Source organism: Carya illinoinensis, chromosome 11 (genome assembly GCF_018687715.1).
Source record: "Carya illinoinensis cultivar Pawnee chromosome 11, C.illinoinensisPawnee_v1, whole genome shotgun sequence".
Lineage (NCBI taxonomy): Eukaryota > Viridiplantae > Streptophyta > Magnoliopsida > Fagales > Juglandaceae > Carya > Carya illinoinensis.
The window spans coordinates 1097840-1120002 of NC_056762.1; the positions used below are offsets into that span (position 1 = coordinate 1097840).

At 35.7% G+C, this 22163-nt stretch overlaps 3 protein-coding genes and 1 non-coding gene across 8 annotated transcripts; 2 read left to right on the forward strand and 2 right to left on the reverse strand.

Annotated features, from left to right (window-relative positions):
• Positions 1-5953: 5953 nt before the first annotated feature.
• On the forward strand, positions 5954-12331 carry LOC122280806 (CBS domain-containing protein CBSCBSPB5-like). Of its 4 annotated transcripts, none has more exons than XM_043091843.1 (15): positions 5954-6257; positions 6599-6752; positions 7105-7273; positions 7410-7542; positions 7679-7789; positions 7955-8033; positions 8172-8285; positions 8710-8776; positions 8976-9081; positions 9165-9223; positions 10462-10568; positions 10675-10808; positions 11263-11348; positions 11457-11546; positions 11835-12331. In XM_043091843.1, the coding sequence occupies exons 2-15, from the start codon at positions 6637-6639 to the stop codon at positions 12009-12011; spliced, it is 1548 nt and encodes a 515-aa protein (XP_042947777.1). In that variant the 5' UTR covers positions 5954-6257; positions 6599-6636; the 3' UTR covers positions 12012-12331. The 4 variants fall into 4 exon arrangements, with proteins under 4 accessions (XP_042947777.1, XP_042947774.1, XP_042947775.1 ...); XM_043091840.1 differs by having other exon boundaries at positions 5955-6257; positions 7679-7849; XM_043091841.1 differs by having other exon boundaries at positions 5955-6257; positions 6602-6752; positions 7679-7849.
• Positions 12332-14002: 1671 nt separating this feature from the next.
• LOC122280807 (non-specific phospholipase C6) lies at positions 14003-16909 on the forward strand. The gene is made up of 3 exons (XM_043091845.1): positions 14003-15526; positions 16061-16237; positions 16345-16909. The coding sequence occupies exons 1-3, from the start codon at positions 14416-14418 to the stop codon at positions 16641-16643; spliced, it is 1587 nt and encodes a 528-aa protein (XP_042947779.1). The 5' UTR covers positions 14003-14415; the 3' UTR covers positions 16644-16909.
• Positions 16910-19092: 2183 nt separating this feature from the next.
• LOC122280808 (mediator of RNA polymerase II transcription subunit 30-like) lies at positions 19093-21099 on the reverse strand. Of its 2 annotated transcripts, XM_043091846.1 has the most exons (3): positions 20502-21098; positions 19764-19865; positions 19093-19467 (listed from the first exon to the last, which is right to left on the reverse strand). In XM_043091846.1, exons 1-3 carry the CDS (start codon positions 20889-20891, stop codon positions 19369-19371), a joined length of 591 nt encoding a protein of 196 aa, XP_042947780.1. In that variant the 5' UTR covers positions 20892-21098; the 3' UTR covers positions 19093-19368. The 2 variants fall into 2 exon arrangements, with proteins under 2 accessions (XP_042947780.1, XP_042947781.1); XM_043091847.1 differs by lacking the exon at positions 19764-19865 and having other exon boundaries at positions 20502-21099.
• On the reverse strand, positions 21052-21133 carry TRNAS-UGA. The gene has a single exon. It is a non-coding gene; the product is annotated as a tRNA-Ser (tRNA).
• Positions 21134-22163: the final 1030 nt, after the last annotated feature.

Below are 22163 nucleotides of genomic sequence, written 5' to 3' on the forward strand. Positions count from 1 at the left end.
AGAAAAGCTGGGGATCCAAAGATATCTTTTCGATCAAGTAATGTATCATAAACTTTTGATCCATTGTCCTTTTTCATCTTTATTCTCCTTAAGCATTGCAATCATATATATATGTAGCTTCTAAAACTAATATGAGAATCTATCGCTTTATACACATCTTGCATCAAACGCAAGTACCATTACTTAAGGTTGCGAGCTTTTGATCATTCCTGCAAATGGCAAGAAGATTCTTCCACAAAGGCCTCTTAATTCTGTATTGTTTCTTTCCACTAAAGAAATGCATCTACAAGGCGCCCCAGTTGTTGGGTTTCGCATCGATATCTCATGAGCTTTCTTTCGTGACTTTTTAAAAAATATGCATAGTAATAATGCACGTGAATTGCATATGATCGGTGTTGTTTGAAAAAAACTAACATCAACGAACTTGCACGCACTCAATTAATAATATTGATAAATTTGCAATAACATGAATGCGTAGCAGGAAAATATCGTTGTTATTTTTTGAGTTCTCTCTGCAGTTTTTTTCTCTCTTCATGATTGAAGTTAGGGCTGAGAATCGGATGGCCCGGACCGGATAAATTAACCGGATCGGTACTATTTGGACCAGACTAGACCAGACCGAATTGGAATTAGTCCGGTCCGGTCCAATTTCTAAGGGACCGAAAGGGTTCGGTCCGGTCCCGGTCCGGGGAATTTTCACCCCAGACCGAACCGAATAGAAAATAAAAAAATAAAAAAAATAATTATTTATATAATAGTTGTATATAATTAATTATATAATTATATATGGTATAAAAAAATATTAATAGTAGACTATAGTTATACTTATACTAATATAGTTATACTAAATCACTATAACTAATACTTCAACAATAGCTATAGTGACCTATACTAATAGTCTACTATTAATACTAATATAATATTATATTATATAGTTATACTAATCATAATAAGTTAATAACTAAATCACTAGAAATATAACTATATATATTTAGTATGAATGTATTATTATATTATTTAATATATAACTATAATATATAGTTCTAGTATATATTAATATATTATAAGAGTTATAGTATAAATATAATATATAAATTATAATATACTAAATTACCATAACAGGATAACTAATACTAATATATAGTTATACTAATAGTCTACTATTATATAGTTATACTAATCACTATAATTAAAACTAATATATAGCTATACAATATACTTATATAGTTGTACTAATACTATTAGTTGTACTAATAGTATCAATCTATTAGTTGTACTAATATACTAAATCACTATATAGTTGTACTAATACTATTAGTCTATTATATAGTCTAAGACTCAATTCTAAATTTCTAATATATGCTATATAGTTATAACTAATACTAATATTTATATTAATACTGATAATGTAGAATATAGTTATACTAACCAACTGATTCAACATAACTAATATTACTAATATAATATAGCCAAATTGAATTACTAATAGTCTAATACTAATACAATTATATAGTTATATTAATCATAAATTCATATTAACTAAATCATTATAAGTCTAAAACTATATATATTTAGTATCAATGTATTACTATAGTCTTTAATATATAACTATTAACTATAATATATAGTACTAGTATAACTGATCAAAAAAATATATATAGTATTAATATATATATTAATGTATTAATGTATTAACATATTATAAAAGTTATAGTATAAATTATAGTATATCATATATTTGTAAATTTATAATAGTATTAGTATAGTTAGCATAATATGTAATATGTTAGCATTAAATCACTATAACTACATAGAGTATTAGTAATAAGAGTATTACTATTATTTAATATAATATTACATATAGTATTACTATCATTACATATAGTTATTAGTTATAGTATTAGTACTAGTATAGTTATTAGTACTAATAGACTAATAATATTAGTTATTAGTATTACATATAGTTACATATATAGTTATCACTATTACAATTATTACATATAGTTATTAGTTATAGTATTATTACTAATAGACTAATAGTATTAGCGTATTACTAATATATATATATAATAGTATACTATATGTATATATATTAAATATATCACAATATAATTACATAAGTATTAAACAAAATGTCATTAGATAAAAATTTAAAAAAAAAATCAACCATAGACCAAATGAACCGACCGGACCAGACGGAACCGAACCGGTCCTGAGGGAGTTCGATCTAATCCAGGGTGGAAAAACCCTGGACCGAATAGGTCTGGTCCGATCTACAAAACCTCCCCGGACTGGTCCGAATCGGACCGGACCGAACTCACCCCTAATTGAAGTCCCTTCGATTCACCCTCCTCAATTGATAGAAAATAAAATATAATATAAAAGAAGATGAAAATCAAGAGAGGAGGGAAATAGACTTTGATGGCTATATCTTTATTTTCTTAATTGTTATTGAATACAAGAAATATATACATTCCTATTTATAGAAAAATTACATTAAGATAAGATAAATAAATATTTTTAAATATTATGAAAATCAAATCAAGATAATATCATATCAAATTATTGATTTGATATTATCTTGAATATCCCTTCTCAAACTCAAGGTGGAAAACTTTAGAATATTGAGTTTGAAATTTGAAAATAGGCATCATATTCATTAATTGATCGCCGATGAGATGATGATGTTGGTGATGAAATGGCTGGCAGCTAGAATATCAAATTTGGAGTTGTAGCCAACAATGGATTATATAGCCTTGGTCAACTATTGGACCAAAATCAAAAGGCCAAAATTGGATATGAGGATTCAAACAATGCTCACAACAGATCAAAACTCAATAAAAAATGTCTCACAGCTAATAAAGATAATCCGAATACATTGATTTGAGATGATACATAATTGAACGGAGATAAAAATTTTGTGAGAGGTAAAGTTAGCAGAAGAATAAATATTTCATATAATTGAGCCTAATATTAGCCAATGGCTCTGATACCAAGTTAGAAAATAAAATATAATAGAAAAGAAGATGGAGATGAGAAAATGAGGGAGATAGACTTTGAGGGCTATATCTTTGATTTCCCAATTGTTATTGAATAAAAGGCATATATCTTTATTTATAGATAAATTATATTGAAATAAGATAAGGTAAATATCTTAAATATTATAAAACTCAAATCAAAATAATATCAAATGAGAGAGAGAGAGAGAGAGAGAGAGAGAGACGCATGAATGGAGAAAACATAAACTATTGAGATGGGGGGAAAAGAAATAGAAGGCGAAATTTTGAAATCGTAACTTTTTGCAGAGATTATTTGTTGCCGCAAAATGTACTTTTGCACGAAAAAGTTTTAGCGGTGTCAAGTGTTGCCTTAAAATGTTAAAAATGGTTGCAATAAGTTTTGACGAAAATTTTCTCACCACAAAATTCATGATTTCCATCCCATTCCCACCAAGTTTTGTTGTAGCGACAAAAAGTCACTACAAAAAGTCAAATTTGTGGTGTTTTTCCTCTTTCGCCAAAAAGAAAAATCTGCTACAGTAAAAATCAATTTTTGCATCTAAATTTCAATCACCAAAAATAAATTTAACCGCAAATATTATTATTATTATTATTATTATTATTATTTTGGCAAACTTGCAGTGTCGAAGCTGATCCCTTGGTGCTCTTTCTCATCCTTTTCTATTGTCTATTCATTTTCCCTTTTTCTATCTCCTCCTTATAATGGTTTTCTCAAAAAGATGTGCCAATTTGGGACTTCTTTAACCACCAGACATCACCTCAACATGCATGATCTTGAAGATCTTCAGCTTCCTCTATCTCAACCAACATCACCCAAATTGCAACCTGTCTGGCATGTGCGCTACATGCGCCGGCCACCAGATCATATGAGTGACCATTTTCAAAGATAGTGGCATTGATTCTATAGCTAGGCCACCCTTGTGAGGAGGATTCTGTCAATCTTATGATTGCTTACTCCACCTCTTCCTCCTCTACCCACCATTCGATTTACATATATTATATATATATATATATATATATATCTTAAATCGATATAAGTCCTATATGCTATATCTTGAATCACCTTTATCATTAATATATATATTAATATAATTATCTACTGCGCCATGTTAGTCTCTACTTGTGTCTATTCTTCAAATAAATTAGCATCAACACAATTTTGGACTGACCGGGTAAACTTGGGAACAATTGTGAGAAATTATCTACTAACTACTTAACCAATTAAAGACAATGGCACACCTAGCATATTGTTAGATGTTTTGGAGAACAAGCTATGAAACGAAACACATAATGAAGAAGTTGGTAGGATTTAGAATGGAGTAATGTTAGATACAGTCTTATAATGTACAAGTTTTGTATATTCCATTTTGAAAAAATGGGACTCACCGTTACAAAGTGGATTTTTTTTAATGTGGGTTCAAGATTTGTCAAATTTTTTAAAAAGAAAATACACGAACTTATATACCCTAAAACTATATAGATCATTCCCTTTTAAAAATGGTCATGAAGGTTCGTTAATATTTGTAAGAGGCATAATGTTATATGCAAAGGATAATTTTAAGTCGGAATGGAGGATATACCTTCAACGTAGTTGACAATTTGATTTGTAAGATAATTTAGTTTAAAAGTTTTGTTACAAATCTAATCTTATCAAATAACTATATGGAGGGTGTATTCTTGACATCGTAGGGTAACTAATATTACGTATTACATATATAGTATACGATTATGTATCATATACTTTCAAACACGTGGGCATTTGGAAGTGGTAGACAACTCTTTAGTTGAGTTAGCTTAAATAAGTATCAATAATTGAGTATGAGATAAACTATTTATCTCATCAGACTAGGACTATGATTAATCAGCTTATCCCATATATATATATATATATATATATACATATACATATATTTGCATTTGGGTTTGCTCTTTGACTTATCTCTATGAATTAATTAACATATTATCATCATCATTAATAAAATTAAGCATAATAATAATTTTGACAAATATTTGTATATGTTTTGGGAGATAGTTGTACTTTAGATAGTGAAATTGAAAATATAATAAAAAAGTATTAAATATTAATGAATATTAATATAAAATAATAAAAAATAATGATAAAATTACTTCACTACCCAAATTAGTACTTTAAATCTCCTCCGCAAAGTGTTGTACAAAGATCTAAGGACACTTTGTCGTTAGCACAAGATCTTAGTTAGCGCACGTGGATTACATTTTGACCATTCGCGTGGAATATTACAATTTACAGCACTATTTTTCGTTCTCCAAAAATACTTGAGCATTTTCATTGTGCATTGGTGGTGACTCAGCGTGGGACCCGGGATTACTGTATACCCACACCTGTACAGCCCTGACCCATTGACTCTCTCTCTATCTCTCTCTCTCTAAAAGTGATTTTACGAAGTGGAGGCGACATTGACTTGCATTTTCAATGCGTTTCCTTTGAAACCGGCTTATGTTACCAAATCAATCCCCCATAAAGTTTTATATTTTTCTCAACTCTTTCCTCTTTTTAATTAAGCGGCCTTTACTCATTTCCATGTGAAATGACTATTCAATTCCTGTCTTACTAATTTTATTTATTTATTACTTTTTCTCTTTGACTTTGACTGTCTTATTTCATAATTATAAATAAGAATAATTTTTTTAATTTTAATCTAATAAATTAATTTATTAGATTAATTTTAATCATAATTACATTTGATGAATAAATTCGATTTTTTTTTGAGTTATTAAACAATTTAATCACTTCATTTTTTTTAATTCTCTTAAATTTTTCACATATTTAACCTATCCAAAGGCTAAAATTGTAAATTAATAATTCGAAAGCTAGCAATTCACTATTCGCAAAAGATGCTGGGAAATTGGAGCTCCGTTGAAGGTTTCGTTGACGTGCACGAATTGTATTGGTCTCTTCTCCCGTCGTTTAGAATTTTCCAGGATTCCTCCCATTTATTGGGGCTCCATTCCTCTTTCCCTCTCTCGCGCGCGCGGTCGGTGCATTCCGGAAGATTCCTAATTTTCCGATAGCATTTCCGACCGCGCTTATTTCACTTTTCCAAGAAAACCTCGCTCACGCTCCCCGAGGCAAAAGCATCTTCGACTGCCCTTCATCTCGTGCGATTTTCAATTTCTTTCACCGCGATTTAGCTGTCATTCATCTGATCTCTAATTTCATTGAAACCGCCGACTTTGAAATCGAGTATTCCAGTTTCGGTGAGTTTGCTTTTGCTTTGCGGAAAATTTATAATTTTTTGAATTTGCGCCTCGATTGGTTGCTAAGAAAAGAGGTGGAAATGGAAGAAACCGCCTCGATATGATTTGGAACTCATATTTCCTGTTCTCGTTCTTTCTTTCTTTCCCATATATTCTCTATTTTCATTCAAAAGCTATGTACAAAGAAAAAAAAAAAAAAACCAAAAGACCGGAAATGATATTTTTTTTTTTTGTAATAAAAATTTCGTTTTCTTTTCAATTTTCTCAGCAACGAAACAGAGCTGTCACATGTTTCTTTTCATTTTGCGCAAGACTGATGGTGATTTATTTATTTGAAATAGAAGGTGGAGGAGCTTGAGTTGTTTTAATATCGTTGAAGATGGCGAGCCAAGGCGGTGTTTCAAGGAGAAGTATATCATTAATGAACAAGAGTAAAAACTCGGAGAATGAAGGCCCTGATCATACGCGAAAGTCTGTTTCATCTTCGCGTTCTATGTATGTACGAGTCCGCTATATGTTACAGTTTTTTATTATGGTTATTATTATTATTTCTGTAGAGATTCTGCCGTTTGATGTCTCATGGGCAAATTTGTTAGAAAATTTTGTTTTGGTTATCTGATTTGTTACTGAATCAGTGTGTGTTCGTTTGCTTGATTATCATCTGTCATGAGAGCATTGAAATGTTATGAAAACGTTTACAGTCGCATTAGCAGAAGCAAATTGATATATATGTAGCTATACGCACCAACCCTACAAACTGTTCTAAGAAGGCTAATAGGCTAGCTCAAGTCGACTTTTCGTAAAATATACTCTAAGAAAGTTCCTTGCCAACTTGCATCTTGAACAGGGGGCCAACTGGAGAGCGCACTGTAAAAAGACTGCGGCTCTCGAAAGCTCTAACGCTTCCTGAAAATACAACTATTCTTGAGGCTTGCCGACGGATGGCTGCTCGTAGGGTTGATGCTTTATTGCTAACTGACTCCAACGCATTACTTTGTGGAATCCTTACAGACAAGGTGAGACTTGAATTCGTTGTGACCAAATTCCCAAAAAAATAACAAAAGCAAAAACATTGGCTTAAATGCTGCATATACTGGGATTTTAACAGTTCTGTAATATGTTTCATGTAACTATTCTTTTTTATGGTTGAAGGATATAGCAACTAGGGTTATTGCCCGTGAGGTTAACCTTGAGGAGACACATGTTTCGAAAGTTATGACGAGAAACCCGGTTTTTGTTCTTTCTGACACTCTTGCTGTAGAAGCCCTTCAGAAGATGGTGCAAGGTTGATGGAAATTTTATAGACCCTCCAAGTTTTCTCACTTTTTCATAAGAAACACTGTCTGATATCTTGCTTTTTGAATTCTTATAAAAAACAATCTTACTCTCTGAACACCTGTCTGATGTCTGTGTCTGTACAGGAAGATTCAGACATTTGCCAGTAGTGGAGAAGGGGGAGGTTGTTGCTTTACTTGATATAGCAAAGTGTTTATATGATGCCATTGCACGTATGGAAAGGGCAGCTGAAAAGGGTAAGGCTATTGCCGCTGCTGTTGAGGGCGTAGAAAAACATTGGGGAACATCAGTTTCGGGTCGGTGTAGTTATTTAGAGTACCTTATTTTCTATGGTTTTGTAATACTTGTTTAGGTGTCTCCAGTAAAAGATGTAATTGTCTGCTGTTTCAATTGATGTACAGGTCCCAATACCTTCATTGAAACACTTCGGGAGCGGATGTTTAGTCCTTCTCTGTCTACAATCATTCCGGAGAATTCAAAGTAGGTAATATCTCTTTTTTATAATTTGTTATGTGGTATAATATAATGCTATATGTTGACAGTATTATACAACTTATTTTGTTTACAACTATTAAAAAGAATAAAGTACTTTATTCAACAAATAGTGGCATCTTTCAGGGTTGTGACAGTTTCCCCGACAGAAACAGTTTTAGCGGCAACAAAGAAGATGCTTGAACTTCGATTAAGCTTTGCAGTTGTGACAATTGATAACAAACCGCGGGGAATACTTACGTAAGTCTGTTATGGGTAGCTGCACTTAACTCTTGATTAGCTCTCAACACCTAAAGAAAAACTTCACATTGCCCGTCATTTTTCTATTTCTTAGAGAAGAGTTGTTAACTTCAACTGTTGTGATGCGACCCCTAGGGGTTGGCTCAAGTGGTGAGGGCCTTGTCTTGGGGGTATGCTCCCTAGCTCTAAGGTTTGAACCCTTGCAAACAATTTTTAGGGGCCACATCTCATCAGTGAAAGCCGATAATTCTTGATCCATGTGATGTGGGGCCATTAAACGGGGCCAGAGTTTAACAGCTAAAAGACACAACTGCATTTGCACGGTCTCTGGGTTTCTCCTCGTAGAAAACCATTAACTGTTGTGATGCATCTTTTGTTTTTTATCATTAGTATGTTCATAATTTCTGCAATTTAATCTTGTCAGTTCAAAGGATATCTTGATGCGAGTAGTAGCACAAAATCTTCCTCCAGAGTCCACTTCAGTGGAGAAGGTATTTTCCTTTTCCATCTAGGGAAACATGTTTGGGTTATTTTCACAGAAGAAGAAGAAGCAACAAAGAACTTCCTGTAGACATCTTTCCTTGAAATATCAGTTATTGCAAAGAGGCACCTCAATTTTTTTTTTTTTGTATAATTAAGACAAGAAACTAAATCAATTATTGATGTGCATGCTTCTGATTCAATATATAGGTCATGACACCGAATCCAGAATGTGCTACGGTTGATACACCAATTGTTGATGCACTGCATAGTATGCATGATGGGAAGTTTTTGCATCTTCCTGTAGTAGATAGAGGTATTCCACCGCTACTATTAAATAGCACAAATGTTGTAAACAAGTCATTGTTGTTTCTGGTAAGTACTGATTGTTGGATACAGATGGAGCTGTGGTTGCTGTTGTGGATGTGATACATATCACTCATGCTGCTGTAGCTACGGTAAGTCAATTCTGTACCTATCTGGGACTATATAATGCTTGATAATGTTCTGTCCACAGAGTTAATTTTAATCTCACATGAATTTTACAGGATAAATGCCACCACATCCAATCACATTTCAGAATATTGAAAGAGATAACCTATTTTAAGTTGCACCAGTATCTTAGTTGTAGTTTCTATTTGATTGTTGATATAACTTAGAAAAAAATGCAAGTCTTGTTGAGGAAACATCAGTTCACTTTTTCTCGTTCCTTTTGTTTTAATTGACTGCTTTAATAATAATGTAGTTTTCAATATTATCCTATGAATTAAAACTTATAATTTTTCAGTATGTCCTACTGTTTAGAATGATTGGGAGGCCCAAGCAGATGGACATATCATGTCTGTACATGTTTATCCTAAGGCTGGAACAGTCTTCGGTGATTGAATGCACCAGTTCTGTTGGGTGAGAACAAGTGAGTGCACCAGTTCTGAGTGCTTTGCAGTTGATCAGAAGTATAAACCTATTCAGCAACTCAACCAAAATATCCATTGTGATTTATAATTTTCTTCGTGGAGAAATGGGAAATAGCCAAATACTTGTCCGTCCCACAATATATGATGCGCTTCCTTTTGGATTGTCACATAATATAAGAAAGTTTCCAAAAAATTTTCACTTTTTCAAGTTTCTTTATTTGCCTCACCTTAGCAAACAAGATGTTTATAAACATTTGCATCAGCTTTAACATAAAGTGGCAGACATGTTATTAAAATCACTATGTTTTTACATGTTCATTAAAAATCGTATGATTCTAAACTATAATATGGAGGCAGTAGGACATTAGCAACAGAACAAAAAAAAAGATGACATGCCGTGCTATTCACTAAAGTAGCAAGTTATATGGCTTCTCTTGATCACTCGTTAGCATAAATATGGCATTAGCAGGAAGTTTATGTTTTTGTCTGATTTGTCACCTTCACCCGCCCGTTCTTTCGCTGCCCATCTAATTTTAGCCTTGGGTTGATACAAATTTATAAAATAGTGTAATTTTCTTTGCTTTCTCTTTCCGATTCTTCTTCCATACAGAAGATATAAGTAAATACCTCTTGCAGAAATTACTTGGCCAGAACAAATTCCAAAGTTCTGCTATTGAGATTTCATTTTGAAGAAGCATATGATGCTTTTTCTTCTTCTAGGACCTTCAAAATGTAATTGTTATGGAGGGTAATCTAGCTTCGTTTTTTCCTTTATTGACCAGGCTGGAAGTACTACTGGCATAAGTAATGAAGCCACAAACACTATGATGCAAAAGTTCTGGGATTCTGCCATGGCCTTAAGCAACCATGATGATGAAGATACGCAAAGGTTATTTATATGCATTGGTGATACTGCAAGAGTATCATTCTGACTTGGTCACTTGACCATTAATTTGTACTTACACATTTTGTACTTACACATTGTGAGGTCTCAGTGAAGGTTCCTTTAAATTGGCTTCAGAAGGAACGGAGGCTGGGAAATCAGTTCCTTTTCCCTCACCAAACCTGCCAAATTCATTTGCTTATAAAATCCAAGACAAGAAGGGAAGAATGCATAGGTTTACTTGCGGTATGCTACTTGTTCCTCTTGTCACTTAAGGCATCCATCAAGTGGCCATCATTTGTGGTATTCTTTTTTAATTTTTAGTTTGTGGTATTCCATTTTCCGCCGTGCCGCATATTTAGCCCATTGTTCAATTCCTTTGTCCATTCGGTTCATCTAGGTGACTCGTTTAAATAAGTGGCTCTCTGTTTGGCCCTGAATTCTGAACTTAGCAGTTTCACTACCATATATGTTGTTTTAATTGTAAAGATAGTAAGCTGCGCTGGTAACACTATACTAGTATAGAAAAAGCTTGTTGATAACTTGTTATTTATTTATTTTTGGACATTGGATCAAGCTTGTTGTTTTGGAGATGATCTGGATGAGTCATTTAGATCAGGGTTCACCCCCAGCATCCGAATATAGCACTGTACTTATATTTGGTGGTTGACTGGGTATTTGTATTGTTGCTTGAGTTCAGCTGCCCACAGTTTGGCAGATCTCATAGCTGCAATCCTTCAGAGGGTGGGAGATGACATTGATCCCAACAGGCTACCTCAAATTCTGGTATATTTTATGATGATTGTATTTCATCTTCATTTGGATGGATTTTTTTTTTTTTTTATGTTTTTCCTTGTCACCCAATTATAAGCTGATATTAGCTAAATTCTGTAGTATGAAGATGAAGACCATGACAAAGTTGTACTAGCATCAGATAACGATCTGGCTGCCGCTGTGGACCATGCAAAGTCAGCTGGTTGGAAGGTATGGTTGATCTGTCTATTTGTCCTTGATATTTTTCAATGAGGTATCATCTTGTAGAGTTTAGAGAGGACTGTGAATGTTCAAAATTTGGATACCCACGAAAACTTTGCCTTTCCTTTTTTCTTTATTGGTTTTTGGAAAAAAGCATTCAGAACTCTTTTCCTTTGGGGGAGTGTTGTAGCATTTTACTGTCCAACACAATGGAGACATTTTTTCTTAGCAAAGGAATTTTGTTTTCTCATAAGAACTCTACAAAGTTTGACGTTCAAGCAAATTCAAACTTTGCAGGGATTGAAATTGTATTTAGATTATTCAGGAGCACATGGTCGAAGGAGAGCTACCGGTTCAGGAGATTTGGATTATGCCAATGCAGATGCATGGGCCTCTGCATATAGCGCTGTTGCAGCAGGAGCTGCCCTTGTTGCTGGATTAGGTGTATTAGCATTCTTGAGAAGATCAACCTAATATCATAAGAGTACGTGGTATTTAAGCGAATGATTGATTTGCTTCCAAAGATTAGACTCCAAATCAAAATTGGTCCGAAGGGCATGTCTTCTGATTGATATCTGTTATTGTATCACCTATATACAAAGTACAATCAATTTTTGGGCAGTGGCTATTGATACGACTGATTCTCTACCTGTGTATTCTTGTCCACCACCAAGGTTTTTCAGCTTGGTGGACTCTGGAGATTGTGTGAAAAATAAATGATGATCCATGTGAAATCTGTAATTTGTTTCGTATTTCTAAAATTATAAGACTTTTAAGAGACAAATTAGGATGGATCTCTTTGCTCTCTGTCATTATCATCCATTCCGCATCATTAACACTATTGTTATTATCACATTCATCTTCACCACTATTTTGGATGAGCATTCAAAACTACATATTGTCACAAATGTCTTTATAAGTAGTTATTCGTACCATTATTATCATCGTTTTAACCAACATAATACTTTGCGATGAACTTTAAGCCCCCTTCCAGAATTCTGAAGATTTCCTAAATTCTTGATCCGAACACAGTTTCGTTGCCTATCCAACGAACAACGTGTTTAATGTACAAAGTGGGAAGTATCAAGACATTACTCGAAATATAAAAATAACAAGACATTGATTGCATCATCAAGAAATTAGTGATGAGAAATAACTCTGATGTTACGATATCTTTTGCTAGAGGGATAGGTGTGATAATTTTTAAAAAATAAAATAGGGTTTTGATATATTGGATTTGAGGGAAAATTGGGAGTCGGAAAGTACTTTTGGCGAGGCATGAATGGAGCAACCACAAGACGCTGATGCACCTTCTTCATCAACCGGGGGAGAGGGGTTTGGTCTGAGCCCATCAGTGTTCAACGACAATTCCAGAACGATGCACTGTCACCTGTTTGAGTTTGACCCACGTGGCAATATCTTTCTAATTCCTTTTTTACATTTTTTGGTACAAATGTCTCACTTTATGCTGACAAAGGACGATCAGATTAGAGAGAGAGAGAGAGAGAGATGAATGGGGCATCAAGGCGTAGGAAAGGGCAAGAAATGGAACAGCTACAATTTATACCTCAATTTGATGACAAGATTTACCTGTGAACATAATTATTTTTGAAACGTAATTACCTTGTTAATAACGTTTCAATATGATGTCATTCGTCCTATTCTTTTATGATAGATATTCGGAAATTGAATCCTCACATGGCCCTGCCCTCAATATGATCTCATTCGTCCTACTCAAGAATCACTTTATCGTTCATAAACGACCCCCAAAATTGAAATATACCTACCATCTTCAAGCGCATGAGAAATTTTACTAGCACCAATGGTAATTCATATCCATGCATGCGAACAAAAGGAAAAGAAAAGTAAGCCAATGGCAGCGGTTCTATGTGGGATTTGTGGGGATGAAGACCTCTTTTCTTTTTAATTTTTTGACAAGTTGTGGGGATGAAGGCCACTTGAAAGGAGGTATATGAAATATGATAGTGGAGAGACAGAGGTTGACAGTGATGTCAAAGCAGCATTAAAGATGCTGTCTTTCAATTGTTAATTGGGATGTTATCTCAACCAAATCTCGTTATGGGCGTGTCTTGTAAACACTAGTAGTTTTTTCCATAAAAAACCTGTTCTTACTTCTTATTGTTTTAATTGATAAGGAAATTAAGGCCAGCTGATCCTTACAATGTCCGTCAGTCAAATATGCCTCTTATGCATACTATTAAGCGTAGGTTTATTGTTGAACTTTAAGGCCCAACTATGGTATGAACCAATGTTTTTTAGTTTAACATGTCAAAACAAATTATATAAATTTTTATTATTGGGCTCCATTTTTGGGAAATTACTGAATCGATTTGTAACTGTCATAGATCCATCCTCTTGATGATCCGACAGTTTGATTTGTCGTGGTGCGCCATGTTCACCGCAATTCTGCTAACTGAAGCTGCAAAAGAGGCGGTGGGCTGTTTGACCTTGTCTCTTTTACGTCCTCAAAACCATAGATCAGCCACATTCTCTCAAACAACAGTGCGAATATAATATAAGAGTGGGTAGATCTCAACTTTGGAAAAAGTTTAGCAGCACGAGAGACATCGGTACCGTTTTCACTTTCCCTTTATTGCTTTCCTTTTCTAAAAGAACCATTTAGCAGAAACAGCACGAAAACCAGAAACTTCTTCCCCTCTCCTTGCTCCGTACTCCCAAATCAACTACTGTAACTCTCTCCCTCTCTGCTAAATATCAGTGATAGTGTATTAGACTAGATATCCCTCCCAACTGCTATTTTGTGGCATTACTCACAGAGCCCAGAGAGAGAGAGGGAGCGAAACAAAGCAAACCCATCGAGCCAAAACATTCGGCTTTCAGTGAGCAAGCTGTAAGTATGGGAAGTTCCAAAATCAGGTTACCAGGTCCACCTTCATTTGCCTGCATTTTCTGTCTATTTCTCACACAATCATGGGTTTTGCCACCTGCCCATTTTGCCTCAGCAGTCCCGCCACCCCAACAACCCATCAAAACTATTGTTGTTTTGGTCATGGAGAATAGGTCCTTTGACCATATACTTGGATGGATGAAAAAAGCCATTAACCCATTAATCAATGGAGTCACAGGAAAAGAATGCAACCCGGTATCCACCAAAAACCCAAACTCAGAGTCCGTTTGCTTCACAGATGATTCTGAGTTCGTGGATCCGAATCCGGGACACTCCTTTGAGGCAGTAACGCAACAGGTATTTGGCTCTGCTTCCATTCCTTCCATGACTGGTTTTGTGGAACAAGCACTGTCTGTTTTCCCAAACCACTCAGAAACTGTCATGAAAGGCTTCCGACCTGAAGCCGTGCCAGTCTACGCTACTTTGGTTCGTGAATTTGCGGTCTTTGATAGATGGTTTTCTTCACTCCCCGGCCCAACTCAACCCAATAGGCTGTTTGTGTACTCGGCTACTTCTCATGGTTCAACCTCCCACGTTAAGAAGCAATTGGCTTTAGGGTATCCACAAAAAACCATATTTGATTCTCTTCATGAGAATGGAATGAACTTTGGGATCTACTTCCGAAACATACCCACAACTCTCTTTTATAGAAATTTGAGGAAGTTAAAGTACATATTCAAGTTCCACCAGTTTGATTCAAAGTTCAAGAAAGATGCTTTAAAAGGTAAACTTCCAAGCTTAACCGTAATCGAGCCTGGGTATTTCGATCTAAATGGAATGCCTGCAAATGACGATCACCCTTCTCATGATGTGGCTAACGGGCAAAAACTAGTTAAGGAGGTTTATGAGACATTGAGAGCAAGCCCGCAGTGGAATCAGACCCTTTTGGTCATTACCTATGATGAACATGGTGGGTTCTATGATCATGTCCATACTCCTTATGTTAATGTTCCTAACCCAGATGGGAACACAGGGCCTGCTCCTTCCTTCTTCAAATTTGATAGGCTTGGTGTTCGTGTACCCACAATTATGGTCTCTCCTTGGATTAAAAAAGGGACTGGTAAGTTCAAAATGTTCATATTTTAACCTCTCTCTCTCTCTCTCTCTCTCTATCTTCTTCTTCTTCTTCTTTTTTGTTTTTTTTGTGTAGTTCTTTTGTCCTGTTAAAGATGTTTGTGCTGATGTTAGAGATGCTTTTTGTTGCATAGAATGGGTTGGTAACTACATAATTATATCATAGTTGCTAACTATTTCTGTAGCTAGTAAGGTTACAATCTCATTATGTTGTTGCTGAGATTAAGTTGGATTAGGTGGCGGTTGATTTTCTTAGTGACGTGTCTTCTGTACACGTATCTATGGGTTGAGTGGGAGAAAATAGATTGAGGAGCGTGGCTATGGGTTTCAAGTCAGCAAGTTTGACTAGGTGATGATTGATTTTCGAATGCTGCCAGAGATTAGAGGTTATGAGTGGTTTGGTTGGTACCCGAAGTCCTAGTGCATATTACTTGAGAGTTTTGCTTCAAACTCAAATTTAATGTTTGTTGTTTCACTCACTTTCATCTATTATTGTACTGATCTCTATCTCTTTCCACAGTGATAAGTGGCCCAAAAGGGCCTGCTCCAAACTCCGAGTTCGAGCACTCTTCAATCCCTGCAACCATAAAGAAGATCTTCAACCTCTCCTCTAATTTCCTGACTCACAGGGATGCATGGGCTGGGACATTTGAGCAGGTTGTTGGGGAATTAACCTCTCCCAGAACCGATTGCCCTGGTACCTATCCTACTATTCCAGCCCCATACTAATATTTAGTTTATGTATGATCTTTTATAAATTATACCCACAAGACCTTAGAATAGTGTAATGCGGTTTTGCTGCAGAGACCCTGCCAGATGTGGCACCTTTGAGGACAACAGAAGCAAAGGAAGATAGTGAGCTATCCGAGTTTCAGAGTGAGGTAGTTCAACTAGCAGCTGTTCTCAATGGGGATCACTTCTTGAGCAGCTTCCCAAATGAAATGACCAACAAAATGACTGTAAAAGCAGCGCATGATTATGTGAAGGGTGCTGTTGCAAGGTTCACAAGAGCAAGCAAAGAAGCCATCAAGTTAGGCGCAGAGCAGTCTGCCATTGTTGATATGAGATCATCCCTCACTACCAGATCCTCAACTCATAATTAATCAATCCTCCTAGGTCATATCGTAGTGTCCATGCCTGTCTTATAAAATATCTCAGTAGGCATCCCTTCTGTCTTGGTTTTCTTTCAGTAGAATGCAATGAAAACAGGGGGAAGCAATAGTTTCTCGAGTGATTCAGATATTTCTATTGTCGTCTCCTTTGCTTTAAGGGTTTATGGAAGCAATCAAAGAAAACTGTAAAGAACTTAGTGTTACCCAAAGCAACGTAAGTGATATTAGTATAATAGATTAAGAAACTCTTACGTTTATACGGCCTTTTTTCTATCTTAGCTTGTTTGCCTTTTTCTGGTACTTTAGTAAGCAAGATTAGGCAGAACAATATGTGCGAAGCCTCTGGAATTCATAGCATTCAAGAGGCGTTCTGGAATGAAATGAGACAACTAAAAGATTTAGGACGCATGGGAAAAGGGTGCCAACGATGGTACGGTAAAAATTTACATCTATAATACAAGTGACTATGGCAACTATTGTATATTTTTGTATTGGCCGATGTCAAAAACAGAATAATGAAATTGGATTTTTATGTGCTAACGGGTCAGGTGCATGCAATTGTTCTGTTTAGAGGAAGGTTGCACAAAAAGGTCCATATATTTCACAGGGATGTGCACAGCCCAACATATTTTTCTTAAACTTAAGTCAGCCTAACAAAACTCAAACCCACGTATTTGAGATTGGCTACATGAAACCAATTCCACGATTCAGCCCTAGGAAAACAAAGGATAGATGCAATTTAGCTTTTTTAAATCTCAATTCAACTTTGGATTCAAAGTATTTTATCTCATCTCATCATTACAACTTTTCTAAATTCTCACACAAAATATAATAAACAATTCAACTTTTTCAAATCTCAAAATAATAATAATATTAAAAAATAATATTTTAATAATATTTTATTCAACTTTCATTTAAACCCATCCTATCTCATATTTGAATCCAAACAAGCGTGTCAATGGTAATTTTCTATGTAATAGGCTAATAGCAGTATAGGTATAGTCAGCAGCCCCTGTGCAGCAACCAATTAGCCGATGCAAGTCAAAACAGCAACTAAATCAGCCGATGCAAGTATTTGTGAATCTGTGAGGAGCGAAAAAGCAGCAACTCAGTGCCCTATAATCATTGCAGTGAAGCCAAACAAACCACTCGCATCATTTAAGCAAAAAGTTGTTGGTGCTGGAGTTAAATAATTTTCAGTAGCAGCCGTCTTGAGGAAAATAACAATCCTCAAGTTGCAGCCCTATGGGAACAAACTCCTGAAATGCATACATCAGACTACATATTAAGATGAGTCGTTGTACGGAGAAGCCACTGTAACAGTGCACACATTGCACTCACAACGTGGCAGCTTCAGGTTTTTTTTTTTTTTTTTTTTTAAACCAAACAAAACGCACCGTTTTGATTCAATACGGTTTCATTTTTTCATCACAAATTCAAAATCAGCCCGTGAAGCACCTTCCTTCCTCGACAGCAAAATCTACTGCATGCAAAAGTCCGTAGCCTTATGTTTGGTTGCCGAGAAAACAAAGAAGAAAATAACAAAGATTCGATTGATTCTTCGTTCTTCCTGATTTTATCTCCAGATGCAGAATTAGAATCTTGTGCTACAAATATTAAAAATAAAATCTTTGCTCGAGAATGGAAAGCCAACGGACGCTGAAGCTAACAAGAGAATGATGTACCCTTTTCAACGGGAGTGAGACAAAGGGGTTGGGGTTGGGATGTGCAGAGGGTTTGGGAGTTGAGAGAGAGAAGGAGAGAAGAGGAATGGGTTTGAGAGAAGGTACAGAGATGGGTTTCGATGGCTTTGAGGGTTCAGTGCTTCGGGGGGTGGGATGGATCTCGGGAGGGAGAGAGCGGGGATGGGTTTGAGAGAAGGTGCAGAAATGGGTTTTCGATGGCTTTGAGGGCTCGGGGGGTGCTTCGGGCGGCTTCTTTCGGGGGGGTGGGATGGGTCTCGAGAGGTAGAGAACATGGGGTTGAAAGAAGGTGCAGATAAGGTTTCGATGGCTTTGAGGGCTCGGGGGATGCCTTCGGTGGGGTGGGATGGGTCTTGGGAGGGAGAGAACAAGGATGGATTTGAGAGAAGGTGCAGAGCTCGGGGGGAAATTTCTGAACGAGGAGAATGAGGGCTGAGACGGAACAGGGGATGCCTTCGGTGGGGTGGGATGGGTCTCGGGAGAGAGAACATGGATGGGCTTGAGAGAAGGTGCAGAACTTAGGAAAAAATTTCTGAACGAGGGGAATGAGGGCTGAGACGGAACGGGAACAAACCGGTTCATTGGTGTTAATAAACCCGGTCTACACGTCATGTGTGCACTGGATGCAGCCAAACAGTGGCTGCTATGTAGATTTATTCTATTAAGATTGGTATGATATCCATTACATGAAGAGTCTCATCACATGAATGAATAGCATGAATAAACTAGGCTAGTCATACCTGAAATCCTTTTCAACAAGCACTTAATTCATAATGTTAAATGTACAAGGATATACAAGATCACTACTCTATTTTTCATTCAAAATGTCTGATATAATTTTCACTCTGTGAAACCTGATCTCCCTCCTTAACCTCTAAAAGGAATATATGCAAAAAGTCTAATAGAATGAGTAAGACAGTTGGCACAGAAGCATCATCACTTAATGGGAACATATGGACCGAAGTCTCTATTCTCAGGCACGGCACTCAAAATGACTGTATCTGTCCGGAACTTCAGATGGAACAAGGACTTTGCCATGTGGATATGTCAGTAATAAGATCTCGTAGTTGATCTATGAGAACCTTGAGATACCTGTTCTTGCTTGCAAGTTCCTATATTTAGAAACACAAGATTTCAAATTGGAATCTAAAGACAGTTTAATGTGAGCCCTAAAAGGTCAAAAACTTTAAGTAAAAACATAGATACATTGCAAGGGCATGCTAAATGCCTAAGAATACTCATAGTCTGAAGCATACACGCACCCCACCCCCACCATCCAATCCCCGTCAAAGGAGAGATGTCACGACTCCCACCACTATTATGAGAAACAAACATTCGACACAACATGGCCTATGGAGTATGGACTATAAGATTCACCAAAATAAATTTACAACTCAGCGCATGCTACCTTTCTTAAACCAGAGGCTCGCTCTTCTAACTTCTCAATCTCATCCTGACCTGCTGGGGATAGCGGACCACTTGGAGTTGAACCCAATTCAAATGTTTTCGCCTATTTTAACACAACCAAAATTGAGTTGGCTCAAATAGGAGGCTACAAAAAGTAAAGTATACATCTTTATTGTAGACAAAACATCTCACCGAATAAAAATATCACTTTCATTTATTAAGAAACATAACTAACTGAAGAAATGCAAATCCCTTTCCAATAAGCACCAACAATGTGACAATGATCAGGTTTACCTTGCACCACTTCATTAACTAAACAGCTAGGACTACAAAGGAGGAGCACTAAGAATAGTTTCTCACTACACTTAGAACTACTCTGTTGTTAAAAGTATAAATCAGTCCATGATTTTCAAAGTTTTCGGCGTTTACTACATCCATATGTTTTCTTCAGTCTTTTGGAATAAATTTGCGGCCCAAGCTTTAGCAGAACAATCGACAAACAACCCCCTCCCCACAACTCCAAAACAACCTAAATTTAATAATTGCGCTAAAATGTATCAAGTTTTGTCCGTAATGCATGGTTGTCTTCGATACTAAGCACGCCGTTTTTGTTAAATGGGGAGAGTTCTAGTTTGGAAAAACGGAAAACAATAAATTCGAGAACAAAATATATCAACCAAGATTGGATTTTGATACCAAAATAGTCAAAAAGTGAGATAGGGTTTTGAAATTGATTTACCTTCTGAGAGTTGGGGATTGCGGCGAGAACTGCACGAAGCGAGTTCACAGAACTCTTATACCGAAAACGAGCCTCTTCGAGCGCTCCTCCACTACCACCACCACTCTCTCCGTGATGCGTATCGGAAGAGGCCGCGTCGCCATTGGCGATACCGTTCGAGGCTTGCGAAGGACCATTAGCAATTGAGGTTATATTAGAAGTAGATGATAAAGAAGAAGAAGAAGCAGAAGAAGTGGTGGACCATAAGGCGGGGTTGCAGAGCTCGTCGTTCATGGAAGAGAGGATATGAAAGGCGGACTCTATGGTTTCTTCTAGAAGCTTCTGGCCATCCATTGCCAGCTCTTGCGTGGACTTTGGGTTCGTTATCGCAGTCGCGGTTTTCTCTTCCATTTTCGGAATTCGGGAGTATTAGTTTGGTTGCTGAGAAAGTATAGGTAGCAAGGGAAAAGAAAAAGGAAAAAAACGAATGATTTATTTTGTAAGAAATATATATATTTTCCCACGGTTTCTTAGCTCCCAAACAGAAGTTTCTCAAAAAGATGAACAGAAACGTCGACAGCAGGGTTCGAACCTGCGCGGGCGTAGCCCAACAGATTTCAAGTCTGTCTCCTTAACCACTCGGACATATCGACGCTTAGGTTCTACGTATTATATTATATTTTAAATTGATTTCATCCCTCTTTTATATGACAATGGCAGATGTTTTGTAGTTAGTGAGAGCATTCACATTAAGTTCCTATAAAATTTCTTATAATTTAGCTAAAAATGACATTGCTTAAAATTTTTTCCTAATTTTACTTATCTTACAAAAATTTTTTACAACTCATTCCCTATATTTTTTCTATTCTATTAAAATAATATTTCTCTATTCTTTCTTCATTACTTTTTTCTTGTCTATTCTTTCTTTATTACTTTTTTTCTCTCATTTCTATTTACAAACTTAACTACTCAATATTTTTTTTTTATATTTTGAACTATTACTCTAGTAAATATTTTAAACAAAAATTTAAATTATTTTTTTATGGGTATGATAATATTTTTTTATATTTTTGTATTTATTTAAATTATTTTTAAAATTATTATTTAAAACTATAACAAATATAAATATGATAGAAAGTGTAGATGATTAGAAGTAGATGAGTATAATAAAAAAGTATAGATGATTAGAATAAAATATTAATAAAAAATAATTTAGGGACGAACAGTAGTTTCTAAATATTTTTCCTAAAATATGGAGAACTATTATACATCCCCTAAATACTTTTTCTAAAACGAAGATTTGGATGTAGAAGTGATTTTGATTAAATCCCTATATTTTTCCTCAAATTATAAGAAAAATGTACCTATGCGGTACCCGTTGGAAATGCTCTTATATCTCCTCACCACAGCAACCGTGATCTCTCTTACGACCTTCACCATGAATATGGCCAGGATTAATTGTCTTTAGAAACCAAGTCCACCATGGCCGCCGGCCGATCAATTTCTATAACAGCCACGATGTTTTACCACCAGTGTTAGATCAGGATCTGTTCACCTACTTTTATATGAAGAGGATTGTGAGAAATCTCGAAAATCATACGCCATAGAGAGCTAGCAGAACTTGGAATTTATCGTAATCTACTATGTCCAATGCAAGCTTTGTAAAACTCTGTGCTGCTAGAA